Source organism: Cyanistes caeruleus, chromosome 2 (assembly GCF_971803275.1).
Source record: "Cyanistes caeruleus chromosome 2, bCyaCae1.hap1.1, whole genome shotgun sequence".
NCBI lineage: Eukaryota > Metazoa > Chordata > Aves > Passeriformes > Paridae > Cyanistes > Cyanistes caeruleus.
In genome coordinates, this window is record NC_141702.1 from 90,242,001 (window position 1) to 90,256,427 (window position 14,427).

A 14,427-nucleotide genomic window follows, 5' to 3' on the forward strand; every position below is an offset into this window, starting at 1 on the left:
TGAGAAAGGGTTCTGGTAAGAACTTGAGAAATATACCTAGCCTTCTTAGGAGGGCTAAAGCACCTAAAGTAAAATACAGAAGCTGGCAGAACAGAAAGAGCATCTCAAAGGAAAGGAAGTGATGAAGGTAAAAGTGATAGTGGTTTTGGCAGTGCTGGCAGACTAAGGACAAGAGTCATAAAGATGTTACTTCGCGTAAGAGGCCATCAAGGCATGGCTAGTATTAATTGTAAAGAAAAAATGTGGAAGAGACAAACAGGCCAAAGGACTTGCAGCAGCTGGAACACATGGAATAGAGGCCATCTATAGTCTTCAAAATCTTTATGTATCTCTAAATTCCTGAGAATCTTTCTTCTGCATTATCATCTTAACTCTACCCTTCCTGAACTCATTTGCCAGAATGCCTTGGGTTTTAACTCCTATCGGCTAATTCTGTGCAGCTGGACATATTTTCATTAGTTCCATAATCAGCCTGAGATGAACCCTTTCTTGCCAGGTAAGAACACTAAAACCTCTTCAAATCCTCAAGAACCCTTCTCAATTGTCATTTATCTCATTGCCATACCTTATACATGAAGTTTCCCATTGTGAATCATCCCTTTGAACTTCATTGAGTTCTTTGGAAAGGAGCTTGTCTCTTTACTTGACATCATCAATTATCCTTCCCAGTTACACTGTGGTGATGCTTGCCACATCCTCAGTGATGCTGAACCCCTCATTATCTCAAGAACTTGCACAATAAAGAGAGATTATGATAACAGACTCAGGGTAAGGATCTGTGAAACCATTTGTAGTTTTCTCTTCTACAATATATTGCTATCAACAGAATGTTATGACAGTAATCTGTATGCAACTAACAATTTAACTTGAAAAAGCAGAATAAAGGGTCCAGTCATCTGAAGTTTTCTCCACAGAAGTGGCTTGTACGGCATCCTCAAATCCACAATTGAAAAATTATTAACAAGTCTCTAGAGTCATAGCAGCAGCTTTAAAATTATGAGATAAAGCGCTGTAAGATTTGGTTGCTTTCAGTTGCCTCTGCTGTCAACTCAGTTGTGTCATGCCCTGTCCTGTCTTCCTCCTCTATAGCCATCAGGGCAAGGAGTTTACTTAAAAAAAAGAGGGGAGAAGGGCAGGGCTGGGAAGAGTAGCTTAGCCTCTACTCTTAGTAGAAGAGCAGAAATGCTTAGTCTAGACGTCCACCTACATCACAACATCCCCTTATATTTTAACATGATAAACTTGATTCTTCCTGAATATCATTAAGTTAAATTGGCCGTGGTGAAACAGTCACTGTGATGGCTTAGAAACTCATCAGGATTCACTAGTGAGGCAAGCAAAGCAGCTCTGAGCAGATGCTGCCTTGTACCAAAGGCTGGAAGGAACTGACCAGGCTCTGCTGGAAACCCACAGCCTGTGTAATCCTGTCTAATGAGCCTCTACTGCCATCATCAGGTGCAACCCTTGCCTGGTAGTGCAACATACTGAAAGATCGCTCCCAACCTGAACAATGCATGTGCAAAAGAGCAGGGCAGAAAGATATACTGAGTCACAGGAAGATGACACACCACCACCTACTCAGCTCCACCCCCACAGAAAACCTACAAACCTTCTCTTTCTTTGAGCTCATTCTTGGGGGTGTAGTGTTCTGGAGCCAATGTATCTTCAAAACCAACCAGAAATCAAAAGAAGGTTCCATTCGGGTACAAAAAGAAAATACTTGAATTAAAAATATACTTAAAATTGAAGAGAGCTAACAAATCAAGAAACCCATGAGGGATTTTTGATACTCAACAACCATTTCTCCACATACTTTCCCCTCCATGTTTTTTGGTTTTTTTTAATACTGGGTCACACCATAAGAAAAGAGACATCTGGGCAAATGGTTCTGGGGACAGGGGACACAAACTGACAATAATTAACAGCATCTGCCTTAACTAGCTCTCTACCTAGTACATTTTATTTTTTCCATTTTCTCTCCCCAACTTATTTTCATAATTTCTTCATGGCTTTGCATTATCCATTTGCTGAAACTTAAGTCAACCGAATTGTAATGTTTATCCAGCTATTTAACTTTCACTTGAACAACCAGGTTCTTATCAAATACGGGTAGTAATAAGGAGGAATAATTCATAAATATAGTCTCTGAAGATGCAATAGTCAGTATTAAGAATTTTCCAAAATCATTCCTGTTCTTGTGATAGGAAAAGCCCATTTCAATGCACAATTCACCTCAGACCTCTCAGAGTGCACAGGATTTGGGAAAGTCCAGGCAGTGCAGCACCACGAAGTTCAGGCCCCAGAAGCCGTGTAACTTAGTTGGAATATGTCCTGAACTAATTATCCCTGTGTCTGATCAGTTAGACATCTTTACTGCACAGGCACTGAAAAAGCACTCCTAGGCTGGGTTCATGGGCGCTTCCCTACCTGTCTACTGCAAGCTCCAGGGAACCAAATGGGGCTGAAGGAGCATCTGAGTACAAATCCTCATTCCCACTCTTTTCCCACCTCTGAGGTGGCCCTGTAAGCAGGGAACTCTTACCAATGGTTGTTATTGCAGAGATGGAGAAGAAGAAAGACCCACTGTAGTCCCACCTGCCCAGGCTAGTGGTGTTTCCCTGGAGGGTTATGCCACTCTTGTACGCTTGGATGATACCCTGCAAAGAGACAATAACATGAGATCCCACAGATCCTTTTAAGGCAAGTTCATGTGACTGGCATTTCCACCTCTGGCTGGTAAAACCCCAAACTACAACCACTTCTGATTCTGCTGTTTCCTTTTTAGTAGAGGATATCTTGTACCTTAGAGACCAAAGGGCTGCAAGGTCAGAAAAGCCAAAAGCCAACATATTGCTTCTAAGAAAAGGGCATCTACAGCAATAAAAGAAAGTTGCACATGCACATGGTAGATTATATAGATAAATGTGGAAGAGATTGGAGGGTAAGATCTAACTAGAGAAGGCCTAGACAGACAGTAATTAAGACTGCCTTATGACATATTCATTAGGAAAATGAAATGTTTCCAGATGGGATGTTCCAATGGCCAAAGTCCCAGAGCAGCAAGTATACATACACATATAAATGATAGAGATCCCTTGCAGGGGACCCCCCTGGTTTGGGGAGGAATGTATCTGGTGTGTTATAGGAGACCGAGACTACTCAGGTTGGCCAATATATCCCCACACTTGGGACTACAAATGTGAATTAACACATCAGATTAACATGATGCCCAATGCTGTTCAATTGTCCTTGGAAAGACTTAGAAGTCACTAGCCAAAGTGTGTAACAGTACCCACATCTAACTATACCTTCCCATGCCAACAAAATTAATTACCAAACACTATTCACAGCATGGACACTAAACATTTCACACTTCACTTGACAGATGATTATCTTTGAATGCAAAGTGTAACCAAGAATACATAAAATTCATCATCTCTGAAAAGATACATCTCATCAGATTAGTATCTGATGCAGATACTAAATAATATTGTCCCTATCCTAATATTAAAGACTACTGATAAACCTTTCACTGCAGATAATAAAAGAAATAACACTCAGATTTTATCAGTTTTTTGTTTTGTCAAAAAAGTTGTAGTTTATACATCCACCAAACAAACTGGCACGTGGAGCCTGCAAAGCAAAGAAGCTTTGTCCCATTTTACTGATGTAATGTGCTCTACATAATTTATATATTATAGAAGGCTGTGAATTATAAAACTGTTTCCAGGGTCCCAAGCAGCAGCTTAACTACAAGGATCATTATTCTTTTCTCTAGAGCCACTAATTCTCACACTAAGACCAAGGAACAGCTCAACAATCAACACATTTTCCTAAGCAATAAACACTGCTTGATAGTGCATTCTCAGAAATAGCTTGATTTACTCATAACTGAAACACCTTAAAACCTCAGAGTCACATCATAATCTATTAATTCTAAATTATGAGACAGAGCAGAAAGCCTGTGCTCTGAGAAGGGCCAAGGACTATACATGTTGTATTGCATTTTCCTTCCTTCTGTGAATTGTTGCTGTAATGTGAGGCAACTCCAAAAAAAAAAATTTGTATATAGTCTTAGTGACATAAAAGAACCAAGCCCTTCTTCCCTTCTTCATCATGCAACTACCACTAGAGGAAAAAAAAAAAAAAAAAAAAAAGAGAGAGAGAAAAGGTTGCCTCAAGAAGCCACCAGAAGGATTTGTTTTGAACAGTTGTGTGTAATTCCCCCACTCACAGTTTTTCTTCTAGGTCTGGTGTCTGCATAGAGGTTTGTCAGGTTGCATGGGGTACAGGCTGACAACACTTGACCTTTAGTTTAAGAGGTATAAGAAAGTGTAAGAAACTCTACAGACAGTGGCCTAGACAGGAATGACATGTGTACATGAACATAAAATAACTTCCCAAAGTAAGTCAAATGGCAAGAGAGACACTGGAAAATTACACAGATGACCTATTTTTTCCCCCTCCAGAAACAAATAGTTACATTTGAAAAAAAAGCTTGATGCTTTCCTCAAAATTTCCTTCTGTAAATTGTGATCTCTGCAGTCTTACTAGCTTCTTAGTTAGTCTTGAACACATATATACCTGCTGGAACAGCAACAGTCCAGTTCTTAGATAAATGTATTATCAATGGGATGAGAGACACCTGAAAAACTCAAACATGCAGCATGTTGTCCATTCTCCTGCCTGGTGTCCTGCTGATACAAGCTCAGCAGTTGGCAATATCACCATCAAGTTTTTAAAACCAGAAACACTTAAAAACCAGAGAGGATTGCAAGAACCTGCAGCACAATTGGCCCAAATAAATGGAAAAACCTTCATCCAGAAAAGGGAAACAAAGAGCCTGCAAAAGACATCACGTGAGAAGTAAGCAGCAGTAACCAAGACATTAAATGTTTAATTTCACATCTTTGCACCACTTCTGTTCTGCCTGGTTTAGAAACAAGAGGCTGAGTAGTTGTGAGCACTCATGCCAGCTTTGCAGCGACAACAACTCAGCATCTCAGGGTCACTGTTATCTTTCCCCTAGTAGTGATGCTACTGTCAGGAAGCACAGATGTGTCTTGAGGCTCTGCCGACAGGCCATAGTACTTGTCCTCAATGGCACAGTGACCTGCACTGCTGTCAGAAGTACCACACAACCATTATCCTATAGCAAAGAGCAAGCCCTAAGCTTGCAGCATGCTAGCTGTTTTCTGTTTCTGGTACTGAGGCACTTGGTATGTTTGCTGAGGTCTCCAAGCCCCTTCATCAATAAGTCTCTAAGCATTTCTTTGTTAAATCTTTTTATCAAACACCCCGATAACATTAACCATTAGGCCCACGCACATGTTGAAGCCAGCCCAATGGGGACCACTGAATATTCATGCAAATCAAAGCCACTTGAATAAAGGAACACTCCCAGAAAAAATGTCAAGTTCATTATTGTTAGGAAGAAAGGGCTACTGATGTCACCCTTAAAAGGGAAGATGCACAGTGGTTGGCTTTTGCTTTTGTTTTCTTAAAGTAAAAAATGTTTTATTATACTATCTAGAATCAACCTTTGACATAGCAACAATGATGACAGAAAACTAAAGATTGACTCTCCTGAGAATGGTAGAACTAATGGAGCTTGCCTTCCTGCAGATGTGCCCATGGGGGCGGATTCATGACAGAGAAATCCATAGAGGGCTATTAATGCACAGAAATTACTTCTGGCACAGGAAGTCATTGGATTGCAAACTCCTGAAGGCTGACTGAGCATTCAGAGAGATATGAGTGAATACTCTCCTAAATTTACTATATTCCTTTAGTCTTTTGCTTTTGGCTATTGTTCTTTTTCATAGAAAAATTAAAATAATAATTTTAGAGAGAACACAGGAAAAAACCCAGCTGATGAACACTAGCAGACCAGCTGAATTGTCCCTGCTTTTTCCATTGAAGAGATGTTGATGTCTCTGCTACTGATTTTCAAATAAATTCAAAGTATATTTTAGCCTGTAGGTTTAAGAGTTACTAAAAAGAGAGTCACATGTTGCATCCTAAGTGCTTCATTTCCCTAGCAAGCCTTTTTGAGAACCAGAAACTTTTATTTATCATTACTTTGAGATGAAATCCTAGGGGTTTTCCTTTTTCTCTTAATTAGTCTGGTGATTTGTACAGTGTCAGCCTCAAAACCTAATGCATTAAAAAGCACTAGTAGAAGCAGCAACTTAAAACCAGTATTCAAAAGCAGTCATCTGCCTGATCTAAGACCCCAGTCAATACCATCAACTGCTCAAACCCAAAAAATATTAAACTTGCAGGGCTTGGGCTTGATATTTTGGGAACTTTAAAGGTCATGAGCAATTCAAAAAGCAGAAAGGAAACAGGTGGTTAAAATAATTGTAAAAAAATAGAACGCAATGGTTCTTTGGTTTCTACTGACAGACAAGCTGTAGGACATAAAAACATTGTTTCACTTCTCTGCACTTCATTCCCCTTCTCTGAAGTGATAATAATTTACAGTTCACAGTGACTACTACATCTTTAGCTGACAATACTTACATAATTTTAAACTACAGATAAAATTTTGTGGGAATTACTGTAGCTCCTATACGATTTAAAAATTGAGATTTTAATTTCTTAAACCTTCACGGGTCAATGAAACTTCATTTGCAGGTTGCCACATTTTCTCAAAGTATGCTGTTCTGGCTTTTGACCATACAAGTAGGCTTTACATAGTGCTACTTAATATTGCCATGGCTGGTAATTAGAACACCAGCATGATGTCCACTCCAATATGTCTATTTGAAATGTAGATGCCTGTCCTGTTACCTTTGTGATAAAAACATGCCTCAGAATAGTCAAATTGGGCTTCCAGCTCCACCTTTCTTAAGTATAAGCTCTGAAGTTTCAGTTGGGAAAGTCATAAGCTAATGCTTGCAAATGCAAACTCTATGTTAGATTATATCCCAGTACAAAAGCCTGCCTTGTGCATATTTCTGCAAGGAATTTCCTCCTTGAATTCAAGCTAAGTGGTAACCCTGTGAGGAAACTGTGAATTTCTGTTGACTCCCTCATCACACTATTTTTGATGGCAACACTCCTTTCTTTCCTTGTCATTTACCATCAGTTGCTGGTCCTTTAGGTAGCAACATCCAAACACAATGGCACCACAGTTTCCTTTTTGAGTCAAAAAAAAAGACTAAAAAAATTAAATCACTCCTACAGTTTGAATTTTAACCCTTCACAGCTTTGGGGCTGCAGTTCCACAGATGACTGATAATAAGTGAATCACCTATACTGGAGTTCTACACAGCTTTGCAGCAATAAACCCAAAGTAGTTATTACAGTCATACCAGAAAAATTAAATCATACACTTTTAATTACACTCAAAAGTTCTGTTCATATTGTCTAGCTAAAAAAACAACTCCAAAACAAATACCAAACCATCAAAACCCACCCCAACAATTACAGTTTTGTTCCGAATTAACATTTGAGTACTGCATCTTTCTCCCCACAAAACATAGGTTTATTCTTTTGTATTTGCTACCGAGCCACTCTATCCGTCAGCTATACCCATAAGTCTCATTTACCATGTTTGCTGTGTTATCAGCTCTGCGCAACTCCCAGCTTTCTCAGCTTACACACTTCCTCCCTACCATGATTGTCATCACATGAGGGCCCCTCCTCCACCAGTCTGTGGCTGCAGCATGGCTTCTGATCACCAAGTACTGCTAAAGGAAGGACCATTATTATTTAATCTGAACTCCTTGACACCAACTAAAAATTCCATCTCTCACCTCTGCACTGAGTCACAACAGCATGTGACTAGGATACAGCTTTCAAAAGAAGCATTTAAAATCAACAGCAAAGAAAGAATGAATGCGTATATGTAAACTGATGCACTATGTTCTTTGCAACCTCTTTCTTCAGAACACTATGCTTCTCTTTCCTCCCATAATCTTTACAGCAAAAAATAAGCTTTATATAAATTAGACTGATTCTAATCTGCCTGCCCTCCCCAAAATGAGCAAGTTAAGCAAAAATGACAAAAGCAAAGCCCCAAAAGATTATGACCCTACCAAATACATCCATAAGCATTCATGGTTTTTGGTTTTTTTTCTGGAGAAAACCATCAAAGAAAGAGTCATAAAAATGACTTTTTTATAAGCTGCAGTTCTTGTCACTGCTGTTGTCCCCTGTTTCTGAACTCTGGCATTCTGGCAAGAGGTCATAGTAATCTTGATCTTTAAAGGTAATCACCTTACCTTTAAAGGCAAAAGCAGTATTTACTATGTGTACTTGAAAGCAGTTCTCCAGGAAAGCAAAAATGGACTGGTGCAAGAATCTTTATTCCAAAATTTAGTTGAATTTTACATATTCATATACAAAAATCAACTTTTCCAGGGCAAACATGTTCTCCTGAAAATGGCTTGCCTCATTTCAGACACTTTTCCACACCTCTGCAACATATAAAAGAGGAAAAAAGGGTGTTTAAAAATGCACCAAGCTACCATTTAGATTAATGGGAAACAACTCACAAACTTTATGCACTGGAAATTCTGTGCAATGTTTGCATATAAACATTCATTTATGCCTCACAGAATAACAGCTGTAAATCAGAAGAAAATTATTAACATTAACCTTGGTCTTAGATTGCAAGGACAAAGGTCAATTAATTTCCCAATAATTGACAAATAGATTATTAATCACACCTTTCTCAGCCATGAGCTCTGATCTTGTCTTTGTCTGGAGAGAAAACACACATGAATTCTGCCTGAAAGAAATGGAATACAAAAAAATTAAAAATCCAGCTGGATTCTTTTGAATTCATAGTGTTGGGGTTTTTTTAAGTTTATGCCACTTGAATAACCTGAGAGTTAATCAAGTAACTGCTCCCTCATCTCTCCAGCAATGTTTGCTAGTGTAATTGGCACTAGTTCCTCAAAAACCAAAGGAACCCTGAGAGCAAAAGCACTTTTACTTTGCAGCTGAGTCTGCAGTACAGTTTCAAGAATTCATCTAGACTTACCAATAGGAAAGGAGCATGTAGTCTGGCACAGTAATGCTGCAACCAATGCTACCATAAGTCACTAGTACTTTTTCTGAAAATTAAGCTTTTATATCAAAGAAGAATCTGTGGCGTGATTCATGAGACAAAGGGTTGCTGAATGCCAGCATTCCCAAACCCCAATAAGAACAGTTACTCAACAGCTGGGCTGCCACAGAAATAGGCAGAGCCTGTTGAAAAAAGTTCAAAGAAGCTGCCTGTATAATTTAGAGAACACAGAAAGGTTGCATTGTATTATCCTTGTAAAACCGAGATTTCTTTCCCTAGTTGTTTTCCTTTAAATAGCATTAAAAAAGATAAAGTATGAAGAACAAGTACATATAAGAATAACTCACATCTTCAAACAACTGATAAGAATTAGCATTTCTCTTTTTAGAAGGCATCCCCAGTCTTTAGCTATTCACAACTGCTAGTTGTGAGTCTCAAACCTTCTGGTAGGAAAGGTTATTGAGACACTCACCACTCAGTGCCAGCTGGCTACACTCCTTTGTTACTTCCCACCAAGCCTGACTAGCTGTAACTGGAAATTTGGTAATATCAAAAGAATGTATCTCTTTAGGCACAGGTATGATATAACAGGCCGCTATGTTTTTTCCCTTGCCTTTCTCTTCTTGAACACAGGTACTAGACACTAGTACCAGAAGACCTAGGGCTGAGTCAACTAACCAGAAAGAGGTCATCAGTATGTCTTCTTGTCACCTTCCAAGAAGTCTAATATAGTGCCAACCTACTGCCTTCTAGAATAATGATTTTACCTTCAACAACTTCTGTCAAATGTAAGGTAGAAGATGGTATTATTAGCACAGAATGCACATACTTGGTAAGGCCCCCACAGCTCTTTTAATACACAGGTCTGGAAAATGATGAACTGGCTGCAACTTAAGCAAAGTAGTAGTACATTTTGATAAGCATGAAGCTGAAAGGAACAATTACAGGGGACCAACCCATTACATCTGAGACAAGTTAATTTGACCAAATTGGGCTCTATATAGATATTACAGCTCCACAATACCAGGAGCCATTGCTGTTCCTTAAAAACCCTCACCACTGGCAGGTGATCTCTGATGCTCACCTCTTCCTGTTGCATCATCTGAGTGCAAGATTATTTTAGTAAACTGTGTTTGCAGGGTTTTATTTCCTGACAGCTGCCACAATTCTCTGCTGGTTCAATGTCAGTAGAAGCCAAGATATTGATGAGGATCTTCCAGTCACGTGGGATCTCACTGCTCTTGTAAACATCTCCTCAAACTCTATGTACATCTAGCTGTTGACTCTGGAGATAACAGTATCTAGATCCACCTGCAGCCATTTAGTTTATAACCTGCCCTTTAGCATTAGTTCTTTCTTACTATACCTTGAATTTTTTTAGGCAAAAAAAAAAAAAAATTAGCTCAGCTTTCATTTTCTCATTTATGAAAGCAACTGCATTTAAACAGCATTATATAGCTACAATAGAAAACCAATAAACAACATAGTAAATACAGGAAACATCTGAACTATGTATATAACACAAAATGTTTCTATGAAAAAAAGGAAAGATAGCATGAAACAGATGTCACTGTAATACGGTAACACACAAAAAGTGCTGTTCCAAGCTTTGGCCCTACAGCAAATCATCTGATTAAAGAGACACTGACAAGAGACACAACAGCTGAGTGCCTGTAACCACTGAAAATTATTCAGGAAAAAAAATGAGTTTGGAGCTCAGCTGGACCAGAGCTACATACACATTCACACTAGGCAGTAAAACTGAGGCACTTTTGCACTAGAAATTATTCACAACCAAAGGTGCTCCAAACTCCAAAAGGTCAGAAAGGGCTTCAGCCCCAAGAAATATGCCAATACAGAAAGTGTCCTTTTTGTGTGCAGCCTCACTTTCTGGACACCTCAGAATCTAGAACCAACATAATTTTTGCCTTGACATAGATTTTTCTCCCCAGTTGAGTCCAGCTGCTTTTCTTCATTGTATTGAAAGTACATCACCTGCAATCTGTCTTATCATTGCATCTGCTGCAATGTTCTGCAAGTCTTGTCATTGGGAACTTCCTTTGATGTGACCTCAACACCCTACATTCTAGCATGTAAAGACCACCACATAATGATAATAAAAGGCCAGATATTTCCCTCTTTGCATGTTCCCTAGTGGCCCAGTGGCCTGCTCTCAGTCTTGTTCCTGACCAGCATGTTTCATTCAGACTGTGTACAATGGCAGAACAATATCCTGGGGTTAGATGGGTCAACAAAGTCAAGCTTGTGTTCCTTAAGTAAACACCACTGGGTGCACTGTAGAGAGACTTGTGGCCACAGTGCCTCCATTCTGCCCTATGTGAGTGTATAGACACATGACCACGCATTGTTTATTTGCTTACATGTAAAGCATTTGCACGTGCTACTTTCAACTACTCAGGAAATGTGGAACTGCTCCTGCAGGCGAAGAGCTGGCCAATCCCTCTAGGCAGTAGAGCCACAACAAAATCCAGCTACAGGAAGCAGGGGCCCACCACCACCGATGTGACATGCTTTCTAACATGCTCTTCTCCACTCCTGTTTTTGTTGCTGGTCTGCTATTTTCACCTTCTTTTGTTCTTTCCTCTGTTAACTAGAAGACTGCTTCTTCCTTGGAAAGGACCTGAGTCACAAAAAGTACTGAATGGTAATTCACTGGTCTAGCTACTCCAGCATGGTTTGTTTGCTTTGCTTCCTTCCTGCCCATCCTCACTCCATGCTCTCCTGCTAGCTCCTCAAAGCTGGAGCTCTGTTGCTCTTCCATCTGCACAATGGTTGGAACGGTGGATTTCCACTCTCCATTGGTAACTATGAACTAAGAGATAAACAGGTTGTAAAATTACATTTGTACATTGCTCAGCAAACTAGGATTTTTTCATAGTGGCCCCTATACACTTAAAATAAACACAGTTTAGGATTATCTGGAATTAAAGAGCTATAAGAAAACAATGAGGAATTGCCAGTAATGTCAAGGCAATTAAAATTCACATGCTGCTTTACATTTTCACAAACACTCTTTGTATGTCATAATAAGCAAATAATCAGTTGTGTATCTAGAATACATGTTTCTTATCTGAAGACAGCCAGTGATGACACTGCCTGATTAACTATGTGCAATGTACTGCATTAACAATTTACTGCACAGAAAAACTTCTCTTTTTGAGCACACCTAGAGAATGCCAGTGATTGTTGCATAGGGAATTAGAAAAGAGTATAGGAAAGCATCAGTTCTGTGGATTTTTAAGGATTAATTTCTCAAAGTTATTTTGAATAGCACACAAAGCCATTCAAACTCAGAGTATGGTTTCTCAGAGCATGAAGGCACAAACAGACATTGCATAAAATGAAACAAAGCTTATTTGTAACTTCCCATCAAGGGCTTGCTCAGTCACAATTAAGTACTCACACTGCATATTCTAACAGCCTCTGGTCTAAAGGGATTTGAGTAGATGTTCTCTTCCCCTATTCCAGGGGTATCAAGAATGAGTGGAGGTCATGCTGCAGTAAAATAAATTGACAGAATGAAATTTCTACCTATTTAGTTGTAATTCTCTTGTCTCCACTACTAGTACCTCATTACCATAATTCACCAAGCCCTTGCAACCCTTGGGCAAATGTCATACAGCTCACTTACATAATGCTCACTACACAATGGGCCAGTGGTGAATGAAGCTTAGCTAAGATCCAGCTTTATCAAATGCCAGACTGGTCTTCTCTGATATATTTCTCACTTCTATTTAAATTCCACCACCACTAGCACAACACACACCATAAATAATAAAAGTGGGTACTATAGTAGCTTACAAAGGTCCAAATTTATAGCATATGATCACTGTACTACTGACTGCCAACAGAGAATAAACCATCCAGAAAGCCAAGGAATGAGAGCAAGACATAGGGCATCAGCGTAATTTTGTCTGCCAGAGCCTTGCTGAAATACACGACATGATTACCCTATTTGATGGCTTCTGTATTTTCATCTCTGCTGGAGAGGGGAAGAAAAACAACAACAACAACAAAGTATATATCCAAGCTTCTTTTAGATTCCTTGAACAGTGGTGACCAGCTGCTATGGTTTCAGTCACCATCATACACTGCTTTTACAAACATCCACCAGAACAAACCAACCCCAAGTTCTCTTTGTGTTTAGCAACATCTACTTGAAGCAGACACACAAAAGCAAGGAGTACATACTCCAGCACCTACTGAAATCAAAGGGTTTGGGTAAATTCTCAAGACATTTTAATATTATAGGTTTTTCTTTTTCAGGCAAAAGCTGGGCAAAGAGACAAGCCATTTATATCACTTTGCTCGTATCTGTATCATAAAAATGCAACCATCTGTACCTTAGTAAGACTGCATTTGTTGTTGCTTTACATTTTGCAACCATCCTGCAAATATCTTCAGAAGCATTTTCAAGGATAACTTAAGAGACCTAAGGACTTCCTATTTCCCTTTAAATAACAAGTAGAAGATGGAAGTTTGACACTAGTATAAACATAATTAAATTTACCACAACAAGGCCTTCCCATTAGAATTTACCACGTGCAAGACGTCACAGACTATAACTCGTGCTTCGTAAATGCAAGACCAAACCTAAACCATCTATAATTAACCGTAGGTAATTGTCACGTAAGGGGACGCTCCGTCACCGCCTGCCTTCGGTCAGGACCGCGGCTCTTCCAAATCCGCGAACGCCGCAGCTCGTGGGACGGCAGCGGAGAACGATAGCATGTCTTTGTCAGCAGAGAGCAGAGGCGGCCGCAGCCCGGAGTGCGGCGCTGAGGGCCCGCACTCCCGGAAAGCTCCCACGCCGTGGGCGGCTTCTTAGAAACAGATGATGCGTACGCATACACATACACAGGGAAAAAGTTTGGGGATTTTTTTTTTTTTTTTTTAAGTTACCCTTGGACTGGAGGCGCGGTTGGTGCCGGTGCCACTGCCGCCCCGCTCTCCTCCCCCGGGCCGGAGGCAGCACCTGCCCCGCAGAACCAGCAGGTGCTCATCTCCGCTCGGTCGCCGCGCCCGGGCTCACCTCGATGAGCCGCTGCAGGGCGGGCCCCTGCAGACAGGTGTGGTTGGTCAGCAGCTCCCAGTGCTCCCGGAGGAGGTGCTGGGCCGCCTGCACCTCGGCCGGCCGCTCCAGCGCCTGCAGCACGGCGGCGCCCAGCCCCAGGTAGCCCACGTATGCCGCCAGCAGCACCGGCACACCCCAGCGCCGCCGCTGCCGCGCCGCCACCATCGGTCCCGCTACCACCGCGGCCGCCCGCGGCGCTGACGAAACGGCTCGGCCTAGAGCGGGAGCGCGATCCCCCGCGGGAGGAGAGCGGCGCCGGCCCGGCAAGGCGCCCAGCCCTTAGCACCTCCCCCTGCCTGTCCCTTCCCAC

The 14,427-nt window shown here is 40.8% G+C and overlaps 1 protein-coding gene across 6 annotated transcripts in view; it reads right to left on the reverse strand.

Annotated features, from left to right (window-relative positions):
- KCNK17 (potassium two pore domain channel subfamily K member 17) overlaps positions 1-14,427 on the reverse strand; it is a 48,815-nt gene extending 34,388 nt beyond the window's left edge. For 2 of the 6 annotated variants that reach the window (XM_086869836.1, XM_086869847.1), the window contains exons 1-3: positions 14,076-14,297; positions 2,543-2,657; positions 1,610-1,663 (exon numbers count right to left, since the gene is read on the reverse strand). In XM_086869836.1, coding sequence (XP_086725962.1) covers positions 1,610-1,663; positions 2,543-2,657; positions 14,076-14,282 — 376 coding nt within the window. In that variant the 5' untranslated portion in view covers positions 14,283-14,297. Of the gene's footprint in view, positions 1-1,609; positions 1,664-2,542; positions 2,658-8,678; positions 8,741-13,553 lie in introns of all 6 variants that reach the window. The other 4 variants (XM_086869841.1, XM_086869817.1, XM_086869832.1 and 1 more) reach the window with 4 other exon arrangements.